Source organism: Panthera leo, chromosome C1, assembly GCF_018350215.1.
Source record: "Panthera leo isolate Ple1 chromosome C1, P.leo_Ple1_pat1.1, whole genome shotgun sequence".
Taxonomy (NCBI): domain Eukaryota; kingdom Metazoa; phylum Chordata; class Mammalia; order Carnivora; family Felidae; genus Panthera; species Panthera leo.
This window is the reverse complement of record NC_056686.1, coordinates 151,979,052-151,994,891: the sequence shown is the minus strand read 5'-3', so window position 1 is coordinate 151,994,891 and position 15,840 is coordinate 151,979,052. Positions and strand designations below refer to the sequence as shown.

At 39.7% G+C, this 15,840-nt stretch overlaps 1 protein-coding gene across 3 annotated transcripts in view; it reads left to right on the top strand.

The window, feature by feature from the left end:
- Positions 1 to 15,840, top strand: part of FIGN (fidgetin, microtubule severing factor) — a 129,154-nt gene that overhangs the window by 63,544 nt on the left and 49,770 nt on the right. The window contains exon 1 of one of the 3 annotated variants that reach the window (XM_042948974.1): positions 1,481 to 1,670. The exons of the other annotated variants lie outside the window; for them this stretch is intronic. Coding sequence (XP_042804908.1) covers positions 1,652 to 1,670 — 19 coding nt within the window. The 5' untranslated portion in view covers positions 1,481 to 1,651. Of the gene's footprint in view, positions 1 to 1,480; positions 1,671 to 15,840 lie in introns of those variants that run through there. 3 annotated transcript variants of the gene reach the window in all.

Below are 15,840 nucleotides of genomic sequence, written 5' to 3'. Positions count from 1 at the left end.
ATACTCAAGTGCCTCAGCTTTTCTATCTAGATTTTTAAAAGAGGTCCCAGTCCTTATTTTTTGTCGGGAGTGTTACATATAGCAAACATACACGTGATGTTAATGCAACTCTTTGAAAGAAGGCACTAAAGAAATCCAAAGGACTGCATTATAATCTTCTCAGACCTACTTTCCTATAGAATTCCTCGATTCTACTTCAAGATTCACTTATACAAAAAAAAATTAAATTTTATTCAACTTTATGGTAATCTTCAAAATATCTTTACCACAGCCCCGAAGAAATCACTTCAGTTTCGTAGAATTAAACAATTGCCTACATCAGTCAAATTCTAGGTTAGAGTTGCCATGTTGATTTCAGCGCCTCTATTCTTAAAGACAGTTAAGACAACGGGCAGTGCAAGACTGAAAACAACTTTGGAACAGGAATGTCTTTATTCAGATTTCTCTCTATATGAATCCTGCAGCCCAGCAATATCAGCAATAGCATTTCTTGAATGTTGGAAGTAATGGAGAAGTCATGAAATGGGGCATTACCTCAGTAGTAAATTTCTACATTAGAAAAGCTCAGCCATCTGTGTTTAAAAAAAAATGACAAATAATACCCTCAGCTGGTACAAAACCTTAAGTATGAAAAGCTCCTCTTTTCCACCTGCCTGCAAGAGATACTGAATTTGAGTGAGTGTAACTAACTTCTTCAATCCTTGTAGGACACTTCCGTTTACATACACAGAATGATTTAAGGGAGGCAGGAACCCGGAGGGAAGGGAGAAAATCAGGGCTCCAGTTCAGTGCTTAATAGCTGCTTTCATCCATTTGTTCCCTATAATATCAAGTACCTCCTATAGTCCAGACAATAATAATGAGAATATTACCAATAATATATTGATAGATTAAGCATTAGCTGTATAGCAGACACTATTTGACCATATCACGTGTACGACTTTATTTAATTATCCAACACTTTATCAGGTAGATACTATTAACTCCATTTTCATAGGTGAAGAAACCAAGGCTCAAATATGATGACACAACCTTTTCACAGTCATTCACCAAGTAATTGCTAGAGCCAGGAGCTTGTGCTCCAAACCAGGGCTGTCTGACTCCAGACTGGAAGCTCTTACTTCTGTGCTATATTGCCACTACACTGCAGTGTGCAGGGCCATGAAAATACAATAAAGAACAAACGGACACCATCCCTGCCCCGGAGCGCATATAGTTTTAACCTATCTGAGCTTTAGTTTCTTCTCTGCGGGCTGGGATGAGTTAGGCACAGTGAGCCTTTGTGACTAGATCTTTTATAAATCCCAGGCAATTAAACGAAGGCTTTAATGAAACCAGCACATGTAATTGGTAGAGTGATTTCTGAACATCTCTTGTCCTTGGGAAATGCATAGTAATCTCAGAGAGTTCACTGAACTTGAGCTCGTGCACTGAAATCTTGGGGTAAGGCACCATCTAGGATAAGATAAAGACAGAAGAATGGACTGTGTTTATATTCTTGGCTTAAAAATTCTCCTTGTCAGAGGAGAGTCAGCTGTCAGATTCAACTTACTACAGGAAACAGCAGAAATGAAGTCTGTTTTTATAGCTCTCTCCCCTTGGGGACCCAGGGTCTCAAGACAAGTACATTTCCATTTGAAGAAATCCTTAAATGAATCCCACACCCCAAGGTAGGTGTTTGTTTACACTCTGCAGATCCAGCTGCCTGGCTCCACATTTAGGGCAAGTTAATTCTGACACTGCCCACCTGCAGCTCTTCTAACTAAGGCACTTCGTTGTATTTTTAATAATCTTTCCTTGTCATTAGCTACTTACTTCCTGTCCTCACACACATATTTGTGTTTATTTTCTAGCCAGAAATTCTAACCAGTTGTGCGTTTGGTTTAAAACACAAATCAACAATATAAAATGTAACTTTGTGGTCTCCTTTTGTATTTGGCTATATCTCTTCCCTTCTTGGAAAGATACAGAAATGGCAGCTTAAGGAAATTAAGGCAGAATAAGTCTCAGATCAAGGAAATATGCAGGGTGGAAGAGGATAAACCAGATTATAAAACAAGTTACAGTATCCCCAAAATATGTGGCTGCTGCAAAAAAGATAATGTACTAGAGTCTGCACCCAAGAGACAAAATGTATAATTATTTGACTCTATGAACAATGGCAGAGTTTAAACTTAACTGTAAGCATCATCATTGATCTTTTTTTGCTGTAGTTTTTGTTGTTTTGTTACCCTGGCTAGTAGAAGCGCGAGCGTGGAAACAAAACAATAACTACAGCGCTTTGTTTTTCACGTAGAGGATTTTGCCTTGAATATCCACGAGGTCATGTATGGAAGCTTCTTCAATAAGTCAATCTTCAAATATTTATGAAGCACCTAATGTGTGTAAGACAGTGTCCTAAACATCTGTAGAAGCTAACAGTCTAATAGAAGGAGACATAGAATGTATACTTGAAAATATAACTAAGGTGGGGCTCCTGGCTGCTTAGTCAGTAGAAAGTGCAACTCTTGCTCTTGGGGTTGTAAGTTCAAGCCCCACGTTGGGTGTAGAGCTGGCTGAAAAATTAAAATCTTAAAAAATAATAATAAAAAAAGAAAATACAACTACAGCATTAAAGCCTTTCTCACAGATTCTTCATAGGGCACTTCTTTCCGTAAACATTTGCCCCAAGCTCATTCTTTAGTCTCTTAGCTTTCTAAGTTATCATAGAACTATAAGATATGCAAAATTTTCATCATAAATCTTGGCAAACAGATCAAGGATTCTCCTCTTTAACAAAACCAATTAAAAAGAAAAAAAAAGCTTTGCTACATGGAACCATTGAAATAACTTCAGCTATCTCACTGTCAAATATTTTTTTTAATTCTACATTATGATTGAACAGTGCAGAAAAAAAGAAGAGAAGAAGAGATGGCTCTGACCTGGGAGCTAACACAATACATCTTTAAAAACTTCAAAGTAAAACAATTATCTCAGCAACAGGGATGATTTGGCATCCCTTTGTTAGCCATTTATGTCACATGTGTAATACTTTGACACTAATTTAGAAACTGGCATTTCTAGAGTCTGGCCATATTGCCAGGATATTTCTGTCTCGATAATTTATTGATTATATTATTGTAATGAGTTGGCCAGTGACTCACTTATGAAGAAATTATAACTAAATTTGTCTGAGAGAAGTAATGAAGAAAACTTCAGAATTATTGTATGCATGCTTCGTATCCCTGTCATGTGAACGCTTACCTTTTTTGTAGCTTGATATCAGCTCGTGCTTTTTAATGTGAATTAGAAGCTGTAATGCTTTGGGGCGCCTGGGTGGCGCAGTCGGTTAAGCGTCCGACTTCAGCCAGGTCACGATCTCGCGGTCCGTGAGTTCGAGCCCCGCGTCAGGCTCTGGGCTGATGGCTCGGAGCCTGGAGCCGATGGCTCGGAGCCTGGAGCCTGTTTCCGATTCTGTGTCTCCCTATCTCTCTGACCCTCCCCCGTTCATGCTCTGTCTCTCTCTGTCCCAAAAATAAATAAAAAAAAAACGTTGAAAAAAAAAAAATTAAAAAAAAAAAAAAGAAGCTGTAATGCTTTAATATTATACAGTACTTAACCACATTGACTCGTGCTTAAAATATAGTAAAAATTCTCCCCAGTGAAAAAAATATATTTAAAATAAACCTAGATAAGTGAAATGTTGACTCTTGGTTACTTTCCTTTAAAAGTAGGCTTCATGCCCAATGTGGGGCTTGAACTCATGGCCCTGAGATCAAGAGTTGGCATGCTCTGCCGACCGAGCCAGCCATTGTGCCCCGGTGTCCAGTTTTGAAAACCCCGTGACCAATTTTGGCAATTATCTTTCAGTTGCCAATATGCTGACCTATCATAGACAGGTGAGAGGTAACTGTGTAAGTGACGGGAAATCTACCAGTCTGTTCTTAAATTATGAGGTAAACCATAAGGCAGCGTGTCAGGAGGTATAACCATGTAAGGCTCTGAGTTCAGAATATACATCCCTCCCACACTAACTGCTTGTTAGGGATGTATTTTCACGGTCATAAGTTCCTTTTCCACGTGTTTTGATTGTTGTCTATGCACGTAACACATCTGCTATCACTGCTGTGTCTCTTACGTGAAGCCTCCAACATGAGTCATCACCTCAACCTCCTGAAATGGTTACTATGCTAGGGAAGTTGATTCCTTTTGTCTGTGCTTCTTTTCTTTCTTTTTTTCTTTCCTTTTCTCTTTTTTTTTCAGTCTTCTGTTCATGACCTCCCCCACCCCAACCTGTGCTACAGATAGAATATTTGCCAATTGCTAAGGTGTAGAAAAATGATGCTGGCAGTCAGTTTCTGTGCCACACCGTCGGCACTCACAGAGAACGGGCGCACTGCATCTCCAGGAGATCACAATCTACTGCAAGATCGTGTAAGACCCTGTTTGCCAAGCTACGCCAGGTGGATTAGATAGTGTGAATCACCGTGTTATATCATAGTCTTGTTCCAGTGTGATCTTGATGTTATGGCTGGTTAAATATTATTGATGAAATAATCATGTTCCTAAAATAAACCACTAGCATTCTTTAAAAAAGATTTTCCAAAAGTAAACAGGAACTACAGATGACAGGCTTGTCATCAAGTCCACAAGTCTTTTCTCTTTACCAAATTTGTTTTACTTTACTTTACATGTCTATCAAATGTTTAGCATATTGGGAGGAAGGTATTAAGCTGCATAAAATACTCCTTTCAAAAAAGATAAATACACATTGTGCTCTCATTACACTATCTATCTGCCAGTAACTCCAACTTGCTAGTTATTTTGTGCAATTAATGTACTTGTTTTTATGGGTTTGCTTTGTTTTATTTGATTCTAAGCAATCAAGACCATTTTAAACAGTCTTCTTACTCTATCCTCTAGCCATGTTGTGTGCTGTGCTGTTAACACTGCATCGTTTTCATATTTGACGTACTGCTTTCCAGCAGCTAAAATTTAAAGGAGATCACATTTATTTTAAGATAATTATAAAAATATTGTGATGCAGCCAAGCAGCTCACTCTTCGTTTTGCTAAAGCCAAGCTTTTCTGTCCATCAGAATTACCCTTTTGCATATATTTTGTGTATAATAAAAGAACATAGGCCTTGCGATAGTCATTTCTGCTTTTACTTAGATATTCCATGAATGTCTGAATATCCTTTGCTCCCAGTAAAAGTATCAGTACTTCAATAATCACTAGCAGGTTATGAGTGGGAATTTAAGTTAACTTCTTCTTAAATCACACATGTTCATGTTGTAAGGATAACCATGTTTAATCAAAGAAGTCCTCCGCAATTAGGAGAGAATAAAGAATACTTTCGGCACCAGGGAAGCAGAGGCTTACACCTTGATGTGTATTAGTTTGGTTTCTTTGGGAGTTTGCTCAGCAGATTCTGAACGGTGAAATCTCAGCCATCTCTTTGGAAGAAAGGCACAAGAATAGCTTGAGATGTAGACTTTGTAAAAGGAAATTGTCTTACTCACGTTCGCTATGACTGACGGTTTCATTGTAGAATGTGCCATTTCATTTTATCTTCAATCTGCAGATTCTAAAATGGATTCTTTTTCTAACCCATAAATAAGTTATAATAATTAGAGACTCATTTGTGCAATAATAGTGTGGAGTCAAATGCATTGCCCTTATTTCTTGGTTTCTAAAGTGTATGCAAAAGTGTGTGGTTAGTTGTTATTAGAATATGGATTTATAAGAGAATGGACCCTAAAATGTGAGAAAAATGACAGTCACATTTTGAGTGGTTTTCGGCCAACTTTTTGTTTCAGTTTAGAAAATATACATTAAGAAGGCACGAGTAAATGGATTAATATTCAACAGGATGGGTGTCTTTCCTTTTCTTTAAATATGTGATAGGAGGATCTTTCGTTTGTATCTATTTATTTAGTTTTTGTTGTTAACTTGCTGCCAGGAAATTCTTCCTGAAATTGACCCTAAATCTCATGTGAGTTTTATCCATTTTGAGCCTAGCCTTGCTTGAACCAGAGCTGGAGAAAAAATGTTTTTCTTTTTATTATTACTGTGTAATAACTTCATGTTTTCTTATGAAAAGTTGGGACTCTACCTGAATTAGGCTCCATTTCTCTCTCTCCTCTGAGAGTGTTCATCTATGTAACCAGCGTGTTTAACTGCTTTTTTGTAAAAGTTTATTTATTTTGAGAGAGAGAGAAAGAAAGAACACAAGAGGGGAGGGGCAGAGAGAGAGAGAGGGAGAGAGAGAATCCCAAGCAGGCTTCGTGCTGTCAATGCAGAGCCCAACGCAGGGCTCGACCTCCTGAACCGTGAGATCGTGTCCTGAGCTGAGATCAACACTCGGAAGCTTAACGGACTGAGCCACCCAGGCGCCCTGGTAACCGGTGTATTTAAATGTTGCTAACTGAGCAATTTCACCTTACTAGATCTTTCAGCAAAGTTCAACAAAGTTGGCCACTGCTTCCTCCATACACTTTCTTCTCCTTGTTGACCATGACCTCCTAGTTTTCTTCCTAGCTTAGTAGTATGTCCTCATTATCCTTTACTAGTTCTTCTATTAGTTGAACTCCAAATGTCAGATTGTTTCCCAGAGCTTGGCTCTTCTTTTTAATCTACACACTGTGCCCAGGTGATTTCTTCCAGTTGTCTGGTGTCTTTAAGTACCGTTTTTGGGGGAGCAGATACCTCTCAAGTCTTTCTCTCTGGTTGCAAGTCCCTCTAAAACACCAGAACCCTGTATCTAACAGTGTCTTAGACACCTTGGCTTAGGTGGCCAGTAGGCATCTACAAATCGAAGGGGCCGAATGGGTGTTTTTTAGTTTTGTCCCTCCAAACGTGCACCCCTCCCAATCTTCCCTATCACAATGTATTCCCTATCTACTATTTGCTTGCTTGCTGAAACCAAAACCCTCTGAGTTATCCTTGATTATGCTCTTTCTCTCAGTTTGAGCTGCTGCTAATCCATCAGGACCATAGCTCTCCTCTCGGCAAAGCATATGAGATAGTTCTTGTGATTCAGAGTTAGAAGTTTCTCCTGACAGTGCGAACCAATGTGGATACCCAGTTGTTTTCCATTCTATCGTATCAGTTTAATTATCTGAATGGTTCTTACGTCTGTCAGAGACTTTTTCTTATTTGTTATCTGTGGAGTTTTTGTCTTTTTCCCTGCCCGTTGTGAGTCATTTAGTACAAACGTTGTTGAGTGAATATGCGTTGGCTTGTTTGTTCATTCATGCATAAACTCCTGTTGGGGGTCATCCATGTTCCAGGTCGTGTGCTCAGAGATGATTGCTTGCCCTCAGTGGGTTCACAGTTTAGTGAGGGGCGTGTGCCATACAAAGAAACAATTACAGTACACGTGTAAAGAATGACACTGGGGAAGCTTAAAAGTGCAGAAGCAGCTTAGAATAGGATGCGGTTAACTCTTAAGAGCGAGCGTGGAGTTCCAGGAATCCCAGTAGACGGATGATTTACTTGGGTTTTAAAAGATGAAATGGGATTTTCCAGTAAATAATGGGAAAAGAATAGGGATTTCCAGAGTGAGATACTAGCATAGGCCAGGGCACAATAGTATGCGGCATCTGGGGCATGTCTGCAAGCATTTGTTCTTGCCGAAGCATGGAATTTGCATGGAGAATGGAGACAACGGAGCTAGAAAGGCAGGCCATGGGCAGGAAGGGCCTGGTTTTTCCTATTAGGAACATGAGACTTCATCCTGTGGGTAAACTAATGAATTTTGACAGTTTTTAAGCCAGCAAGAAATATGTTTACATTTTAATTTTAGAAAGTTCTTTTATTTTTTTTTTAAGCTATAGTATGGCAGAGTGACTTAGAGGCAAGGAGCCCAGTGAGGAGGACAGAGGTGAGACAACAGATGAAGGTTTGAATGAGGCAAACCTGTTGGGGAAGAAGAATATGGAAACGGGGAAAGAAGTCAGAGGTGAAGTCTTGTATTTGGTAGTCTGTCTGAATGCAGAGTGGTCAGAGTGGAAATGAAGTCTGAACAGAGGATGACCCCAGGGTTTCTACCTCTGGATACTACCCCTCTGGGGTAGCACTAACCAAAAACAGAGGGTACAAAAGGAGATTGAGTGACTGTATATTACATAAATCTATCTAGACATATAGATATATACCTATTATACCTTTAGCTCTCTATCTATGTATCTGTAAACAGAGAGAGTCACTGTGCTTGGGACGCTCTTTTTTTTTTTTTTTTAAATGAGTTTAAGTATTAGATTTCTCAAGCTGGAGGATTTACAGGAATTCTACTGCAGTGTAAAAAAATAATCAGAATTTATGTTCACGTCTCAAAGTCTAGTCCTAGTTTTGCCACTAGCCAAGTGTGTGATTGTGTTATTTCTCTGCTCTCATTTCCTCACTTCTGTCAGTCTGATGGCAGGATATTATTTCCAAGAGAAAGTTACCTTGTGACTTTAAATCTTTTTTACTCCAACATATATTCCAGATCCTCAGTCATTATCCATGCACTCAAAGGATAATAGAGGTCTAGGTCTTAGAAGGAGAGCAGTTGAACCAAGTCCCCACCTTTCTCATCCTTGATGTCTGTTGAGAAAAGAGAGGTCCACAGAGTCTGGTTTGTTGCAGTGAGTTTATGTGGGGATAAGCTTTGGAACCCAGAAGTCCAAATGTCTAGTTGACCATCTTGACCTTCTTCTCAATGTAATGATCCACATTATCCCTAATTCTGACTCCACTATGGTCCTAAAAATCCATATGACTTTGGACATTTGGAAGATACAACTCCTTCTGTGTTGATTTGTCCCTTTTGGGAATAGGAATATGGTGACGATGGGAGCAGAGGGAGGTCCCGAGCTCTCTATCTCTGGTCCTTCAAGGGCTTCAGCATGACTTAGTGTAGCTCTAGTCACTTAGGGTTTGCTTGAGACAGACCCTGCCCTTTACTCCTTCCTGTGTTCATATTCTTTCTACTAAACTTTCTGCTAAAACCAGACCCAGATAGAGTAATGTGTGATTGTTAAAGGAAGAGGGTCAACTTTAGTTCTGACATATATTTGCACATCCTGGGGTTTTAAACAAACAAAATGAGTGTTCATTGCTGATTCATGTTTTCCTTTTGGTCCCTAGATCCTTTCTGCTGCAGTCATGTGACATGCACCATGGTGACTTTCATCCTATAATGCATTCTGGGTTCTCCTAAATCTTAAAGCACTTTATAAAAATAAAACCATAGGTCTCATTTTTCTGATGAAGAGAGCAAGGCATAGAGAGGTTTTACAAAGTGATACAACAAATAAAGGGGGAAAAAGAATCCAGGTTCATTTTTTTTTCTCTCCATTAAATGATACTCTCTCTTATGCTTTTCTGTTGTCAAAAGCCCTCTCTACATTCTGTATTGTTAGGTCATCATCTCCTATAGTTTGCACAATACGATGTATTATGGATTGCTCACAAAGCAGCAGATATGAATTCTTTATAATGGATTTATTCTTTTCAATTTTTTGTCATCTTTGGGCTTAATAGAAATAGTGCAGCATGTTATATTGTGTGATCTGTTCCTAAATAGATAAAAGATTTCTGTGTTTTGAAGGAAACATTTATATTGGTTAATTTGCTGCATTGCCTGCAGGAATGTTAGTCTGTAGGAGGAAAACAACTGTTTCCTGACAAGATTTTCCTTAACTCTGCTAGAAACTCTTACTTTAACAGTAAAATAAAGAGAAGTAATCCATAAACAATTAAAGAATGGTATCTTCAGGAGTGTTTACCACCTCTCAGACAGAACATCTAAGATTGTGAGATACAAAGGTGTCTTTTTTTTACACGAAGAGAGGCTCTCTCTTAATTCCCTTCCCAGCTCATAAGCCATAACGCTACGGATGCTGTGAGTGTGCAAACGTGAACCTAGATATTCTCTCCATGGATATCAAGTTCCCTGCCTGCTCTTTGGAGAGCCACGAGTCTAACTATAATAGAAACAGAATACATGCTTTCCGTTAAGAAATTAAGCGCCACTGTCCACAATGTGCAAAAGACTGTGAAATTGAAAGTGTGTCCCTGGAGTGGATAAAAAAAATAATAGTAAGTGGCAACTCAAAACAGACTCCTGGCAAATAATCAATTATCTTCTGAATTACTATACAAAACTACAGTTCATTTTGCCAGCCTGTTGGGGAAAGAGCTCCACACAGGAGGCAGTCAGCTTAGACTGGGGAGTTGTTTTCAATTTACTTCCCGGGTACCTTCGTGTAAACATCGACCGGCTGGCCGTGCTGTTGGCGTGACGCAATGAGAGAGCGCACGTCGCCATTGGTTGGCAGAACTGACTGCGAAATAGCAAACATAGTCACAAAAGAAATCTGTTGCCTGTTGCATCTTTGTGTTTGTACTGTGCCTCACATAGCTTAATTTTTAAACCTGGGGCAACAGTTAAACTTTCCTAAAGATTGAAGACTGGGCGAGTCTTCGCTGGGACGGCACTATTTTCCGAACTTGAGCGGGGTCTGTTTGGCCTCCAGATGGATTTAGAGCTGGCTGAGGCCTAGGAAAACAGGAGGAGGAATGATGTTTTACTACCGGCTGCTCATATAGGTGAAATGGGTAGAAATTTAGACTGTTTGGGAAGGATGCTGATGGTTAATAAATGGGGCAGGGGGAGTGCCAAAGGGCTGTCTGGCTGAGGGTTCGTGAATTTTAAGTGAACCGTAAAGTGTATGCATTAGTGTTTAATAAACAAGAGACATTTCTGATGACTTTTCAGATATGTAGGCCCATGGAAACATGTGAAAGTATTCAGCATTTCTGTAAGTGAAGAAGAGTATCACAGATGAAGCAGTTTTGGCTCCGAGCCGAGAGACAGACCATACAGGAGGGAAATACGGCAGCAGAAGGATCTTCAGTTCTCCTTGCTCTTGTTTACTTTTTATTTTTTAAATGTTTATCTATTTATTTTGAGAGAGAGAAAGAAAGTGCAGTTGGCGGAGGGGCAGAGAGAGAGAGAGAGGGAGAGAGAGAGAGAGAGAGAGAGAGAGTCCCCCCACTGATAACGCAGAGCTCGTCACAGGGCATGATCCCACAAACCCGTAAGATTATGACCTGAACCAAAATCAAGAGGTGCCCTGCCCTTGTTTACTTTTTAAAATGGGAAGAGGCCTTACCATTTTCAAAATCTTGCCAGAGTTTAAGTTCCCTGAATATAGAGTACAGGAGGGACGCCTGGGTGGCTCAGTCGGTTAAGCACCGACTTCAGCTCAGGTCATGACCTCATGGCTCATGAGTTCGAGCCCCGCATCAGGCTCTGTGCTGACAGCTCAGAACCTGGAGTCTGCTTCGGGTTCTGTGTCTCCTTTTCTCTCTGCACTTCCCCCACTCATGCCCTCTCTTTCTCTCTCTCAAAAATAAAATAACATTTGAAAAATACAGAATACAGGACATCCACTCCTTAATAAAACCGACTTCCCTGCCCAAGACAGTCAGTCCTGACTATACTCAGCCTGTCCCCTACCATACACACAGGTGCACATACACATGCATGTAATCGCACCCATTTACAGATGAGAACACAGATGCTAACTGACCAACAAGGACAGAGGATTAATACATGGCAGTACTGGTGTTTATCAAGTCACACTTAGACATTATACATACGATCTCTGTTACAGCTTGTAAGTCACTTGTCTGGTGGCCACAGGATAAACTCTTTTTTACGGACATCTGAAATCAGAACCGTTCTTCAACAGCTTGCTAATTTACTCTTCCATAATATACTTATTCTTTACTATTCTCCAGCCATTCTGTAAAAACACATTTTTAAGAGGCACCTGGGTGGCTCAGTCAGTTAAGCTTCCAACTTCAGCCCAGGTCATGATCTTGCAGTTCATGGGTGGGAGCCCCGCGTCGGGCTCTGTGCTGACAGCTCGGAGCCTGGACCTGCTTTGTATTTGTGTCTCTGTCTCTGTGCCTCGACCCTTCTCTCTGTCTCTCTCTCTCTCTGTCTGTCTCTCTCTCAAAAACAAGTAAACATTAAAAAAAAATTAAAAACGGGCGCCTTGGTGGCTCAGTCGGTTAAGCGTCCGACTTCAGCTCAGGTCATGATCTCACAGTTGGTGAGTTCGAGCCCAGCATTGGACTCTGTGCTGATAGCTTGGAGCCTGAAACCTGCTTTGGATTCTGTGTTTCCCTCTCTCTCTCTGCCCTTCCTCTGCCTGTGTGCTCTCTCGCTCTCTCTCTCTCAAAAATAAATAAACATTTTTAAAAATTAAAACCGATCAAATATATTTTTAAGTAGTTAATACATATACATGGTTGAAGAAGAAGAAGAAGAGGAAAATGAAGATTTAGAAGATGAAGACAACAGTGGCCAACAGCACAAAGGAACTTACAGTGAAAATATGTCTGCGTCCTTCCCTGCTCTGTGGTACCCCACCTCAGGGGTACCCCCTTCCCCAGTGTCTTAGGTATCCTTTCCAAGTTTAAGACTCCTTGTATATACAGACATTTATGTATATCCTCCTCTACTTTCCTGGTTTAAGGGGTGGTAGCACACAGCACACAGTTGATCTCATTGCTTATTTTCACTCCGGCTACTAGCAAAATCTCAGACTAGTTGGGTCGGCCGAGTCCACCAGAGGTGAAATTATTTGCTGTGTTACAATAGGAGAGGCGACATGAAATTAAGTCTTGACTTGGCTCTTTCTCAACTTGTAAAGGACAGAATAGCCTCTCTTTGTATCTTGCAGGCATTATTAATTGATATGTTGTCAGCACTTCCATAAATATTTCTATGCTGTAGTGATTTTTCTCATTGAAATGTATGCTGTGACAATTCAGCACATTTCTCCACCTATTAGATCAGACAGCATCAGTGAGAAGAGAGTGAAACAACTCTTACTAGGTACATCAATTCTTTCATGCCTAAATTACATGACACTGCATTGACTACTATTATTAAAGTTTGGAATAATACAGCACTACAGAACCATTGAGGCTACCCAGAGCACTTGAGAGAACTGATAAATCTCTAAAGAGGAGTTGACTCTTTTTATACAATAAGATCAAAATCGTGAGAAGTCATTTTTCACTTAATCATCCAATATTACAGAATATTAGAATATTCTGCCCCCCTTTCAGAATTTTCTTGCTTATTGGTACATCAACAATGGACTTTATGAGTTCTGAAGCCTATTTTTCTTATCTTGGTGTTTTGATAATACGACTGACTTGGGGTCTTCGTACTCTGCACAGTTGTCAGGCATACCGGATGTTTCATTGACAATCTCTGCGAATTTAGGGGATTTTTGGTACCCAACGAATGAAAACAATCTACCAATGTAAGGAATGCTTTTAAAAAGTTAGTCTATGCTTTTTTGCTCTTTCAGAAACCACGTGATTTCTACCTGCTCATAGATTGACCAAAATATTTCTGACCACTTAATGCCACTCTGGGACTAATTCAAAAAAATGAGTTTGCATTAGATTAGATATAGGGTTTCATTCAACATCTGGTGAAAACCTGGGTGCACTCTGATGCTCCTTGAAGGCTCTGTTTGCCCAAGAGTTTCTGGATCATATCTTCCAATTCAGAAGAGTATCTAGTTTAATTTTGCATGTATAAATGCATTGGCAATGCATTTAGAGAATGCTTTGGATTCCCAAGGACAGCATTTTCTAGAAATTTAGATTGGCAATTGGAGTTAATATGTTAGTTCAACTCAAATTGTTGCATAAATGGTGGCTATGGCAGGAGAACAGGGGATCTTCCAGGGGGTCTTTCCCTAAATATTTCTGCTTTAGTTTGTTCTGTTCTGATTTGCACCATCTTGTTTCTCAAATTGTTTCCATTTTAAAAGCTAATTTGGGTTTTTTAACAAAATGTGTTGAACTTATTTATCATTCCTTTTCTAGATTTCTATTTTGCATAATTACCACAGAATGTATGGATATTTCGTAGAGAAAGAAGATATTTATGAACTTGGTGCCGTACAGGGGAGGATTCATTTGTGAGTATAGGTGGTGTGGTTGCTTTGACCCCTTCCTGGCTGGGAAACGATTTGTTGGATGAACATTCAAGAACGCTCAGAATAATGTCATCTAGGCGTGAAAGAATTGATGCATCTAAGTAAGAGTTGCGTCACTCTCTTCTCACTAATTACACGTAAGGGCAGGCACAAGAAAGAAAGGGAAGATGTTTCCAGGAAAGGCTGGTAATATCTTCAGTGTGCCTCTGGCCCCTTGAGGCCAGACCCTTGGAATTTGCCACAGCCTAGGTCCTATCACTCAGTTCCGCTCTAGAGGCAAACATCCCCCAAATGGCCCTCTGTGATGCCTACAGGGTTCTACTTTTTAAGGAAGAATTTATGTACCACCAGCAATGGGTTCCAAAGATGACCCTAGTAACCTCTATTTTCCAAAGGTCAAATTACTCCTCCCAAGAAAGAGAGTACTAGGATTTTTTTTATGTATTTACTTATTTTGTTTATTTATTTATTTATTTATTTTAATATGAAATTTATTGTCAAATTGGTTTCCGTACAACACCCAGTGCTCATCCCAACAGGTGCCCTCCTCAATACCCATCACCCACCGTTCCCTCCCTCCAACCTCCCTTTATGTGTTTATTTTTTAAAGGTCCTGATGATGATGGCTTTCTAGTCCTTTGCTCTTTTCTTTAGTAGCTACTCGAGCTCATTTCCTCTCAAGTAACGCCTGGAATAGGAAAATAGTATTGTTACTCCCCGGTTGTACGTTTATTTTCAACCTGGGGAAATGAGCTCCAACTACAGTTTTCACTTCATTCTTTAGCTTCCAAGGCACAAAATTGTTATACATGTCTATAGTTTTCAAAATGTCAAGTTGAGTACATTGTGTACTATATATTCCATTATATATTTGTGAAATCTTTGTATTGAAGTAGAAATAATTCTCCTTATTTGCTACACTACTTGGCCTGACCTCCTAAAAATGCGCAATGGGGAATGGCACCTTCCTCTTGCCACCGTCGTCTGGCCAAGTGGAAGAACTCGTGGCTGGTTACATATAGGTTTCTCTTCATTGCACTAGTCTTCTGCCTTGTCTTATGTAACTACCGCAGAATTCTTCTTGAATTTTCAGCTTTGCTCAGATAACTTTGGAAGAATGCCATCTAAACACACATGCACGTGTGTGTGCGCGCGCACACACACACACACACACACACACACACCCATCTGTCTGACATCCTGATCTTTAACATACCCCAACATCACACAAGGATATGTCTCTTCTGACACATTATATGCATTTTATGCTGAAATATTCCATTGGAATTATCAATGTTTATGCTTTCAGGCTAGTCATTTATCATTACAGACCTGTTGTATCATCCCTGCTAATTAAATTTGTTAAGAGTGGGGAGGATTCCTAAAATAGAGTTCTATGATGGCTTCAAATTGAGCTGAATAAAAGTCAGTGGGGATTAGGTGAAGGTGGTCTTGACATCAAAATAAGATTATGTTTCATATCTTCATCAGAAATATTTCTTGTTTGGAACTCTTCCTTCATCATTATAAGAAATGAGATCTGCCTTGGCATTCATTTGTGTGTGTGTGTGTGTGTGTGTGTGTGTGTGTGTTTCCTCCTAGAGTGGGGTCTAGTAAAACTAGATTCTTTGGGTGGATAGAAGAAAAGTACAGATTTCTTAATGTTCATTTTCAGTCAACTGGACTTTTAAAGATGGCCTTCTTTATGTTTTCCATTTACAGTATATACCTGCTTATCCATATGCCTTCAGATCAATAAAAGAGTAGATATTTAAAAGTATCTGTGGCAGCCAACAGCTGGAATCATGCCAGGCATCTTTACATTTTAAATTCTTCCT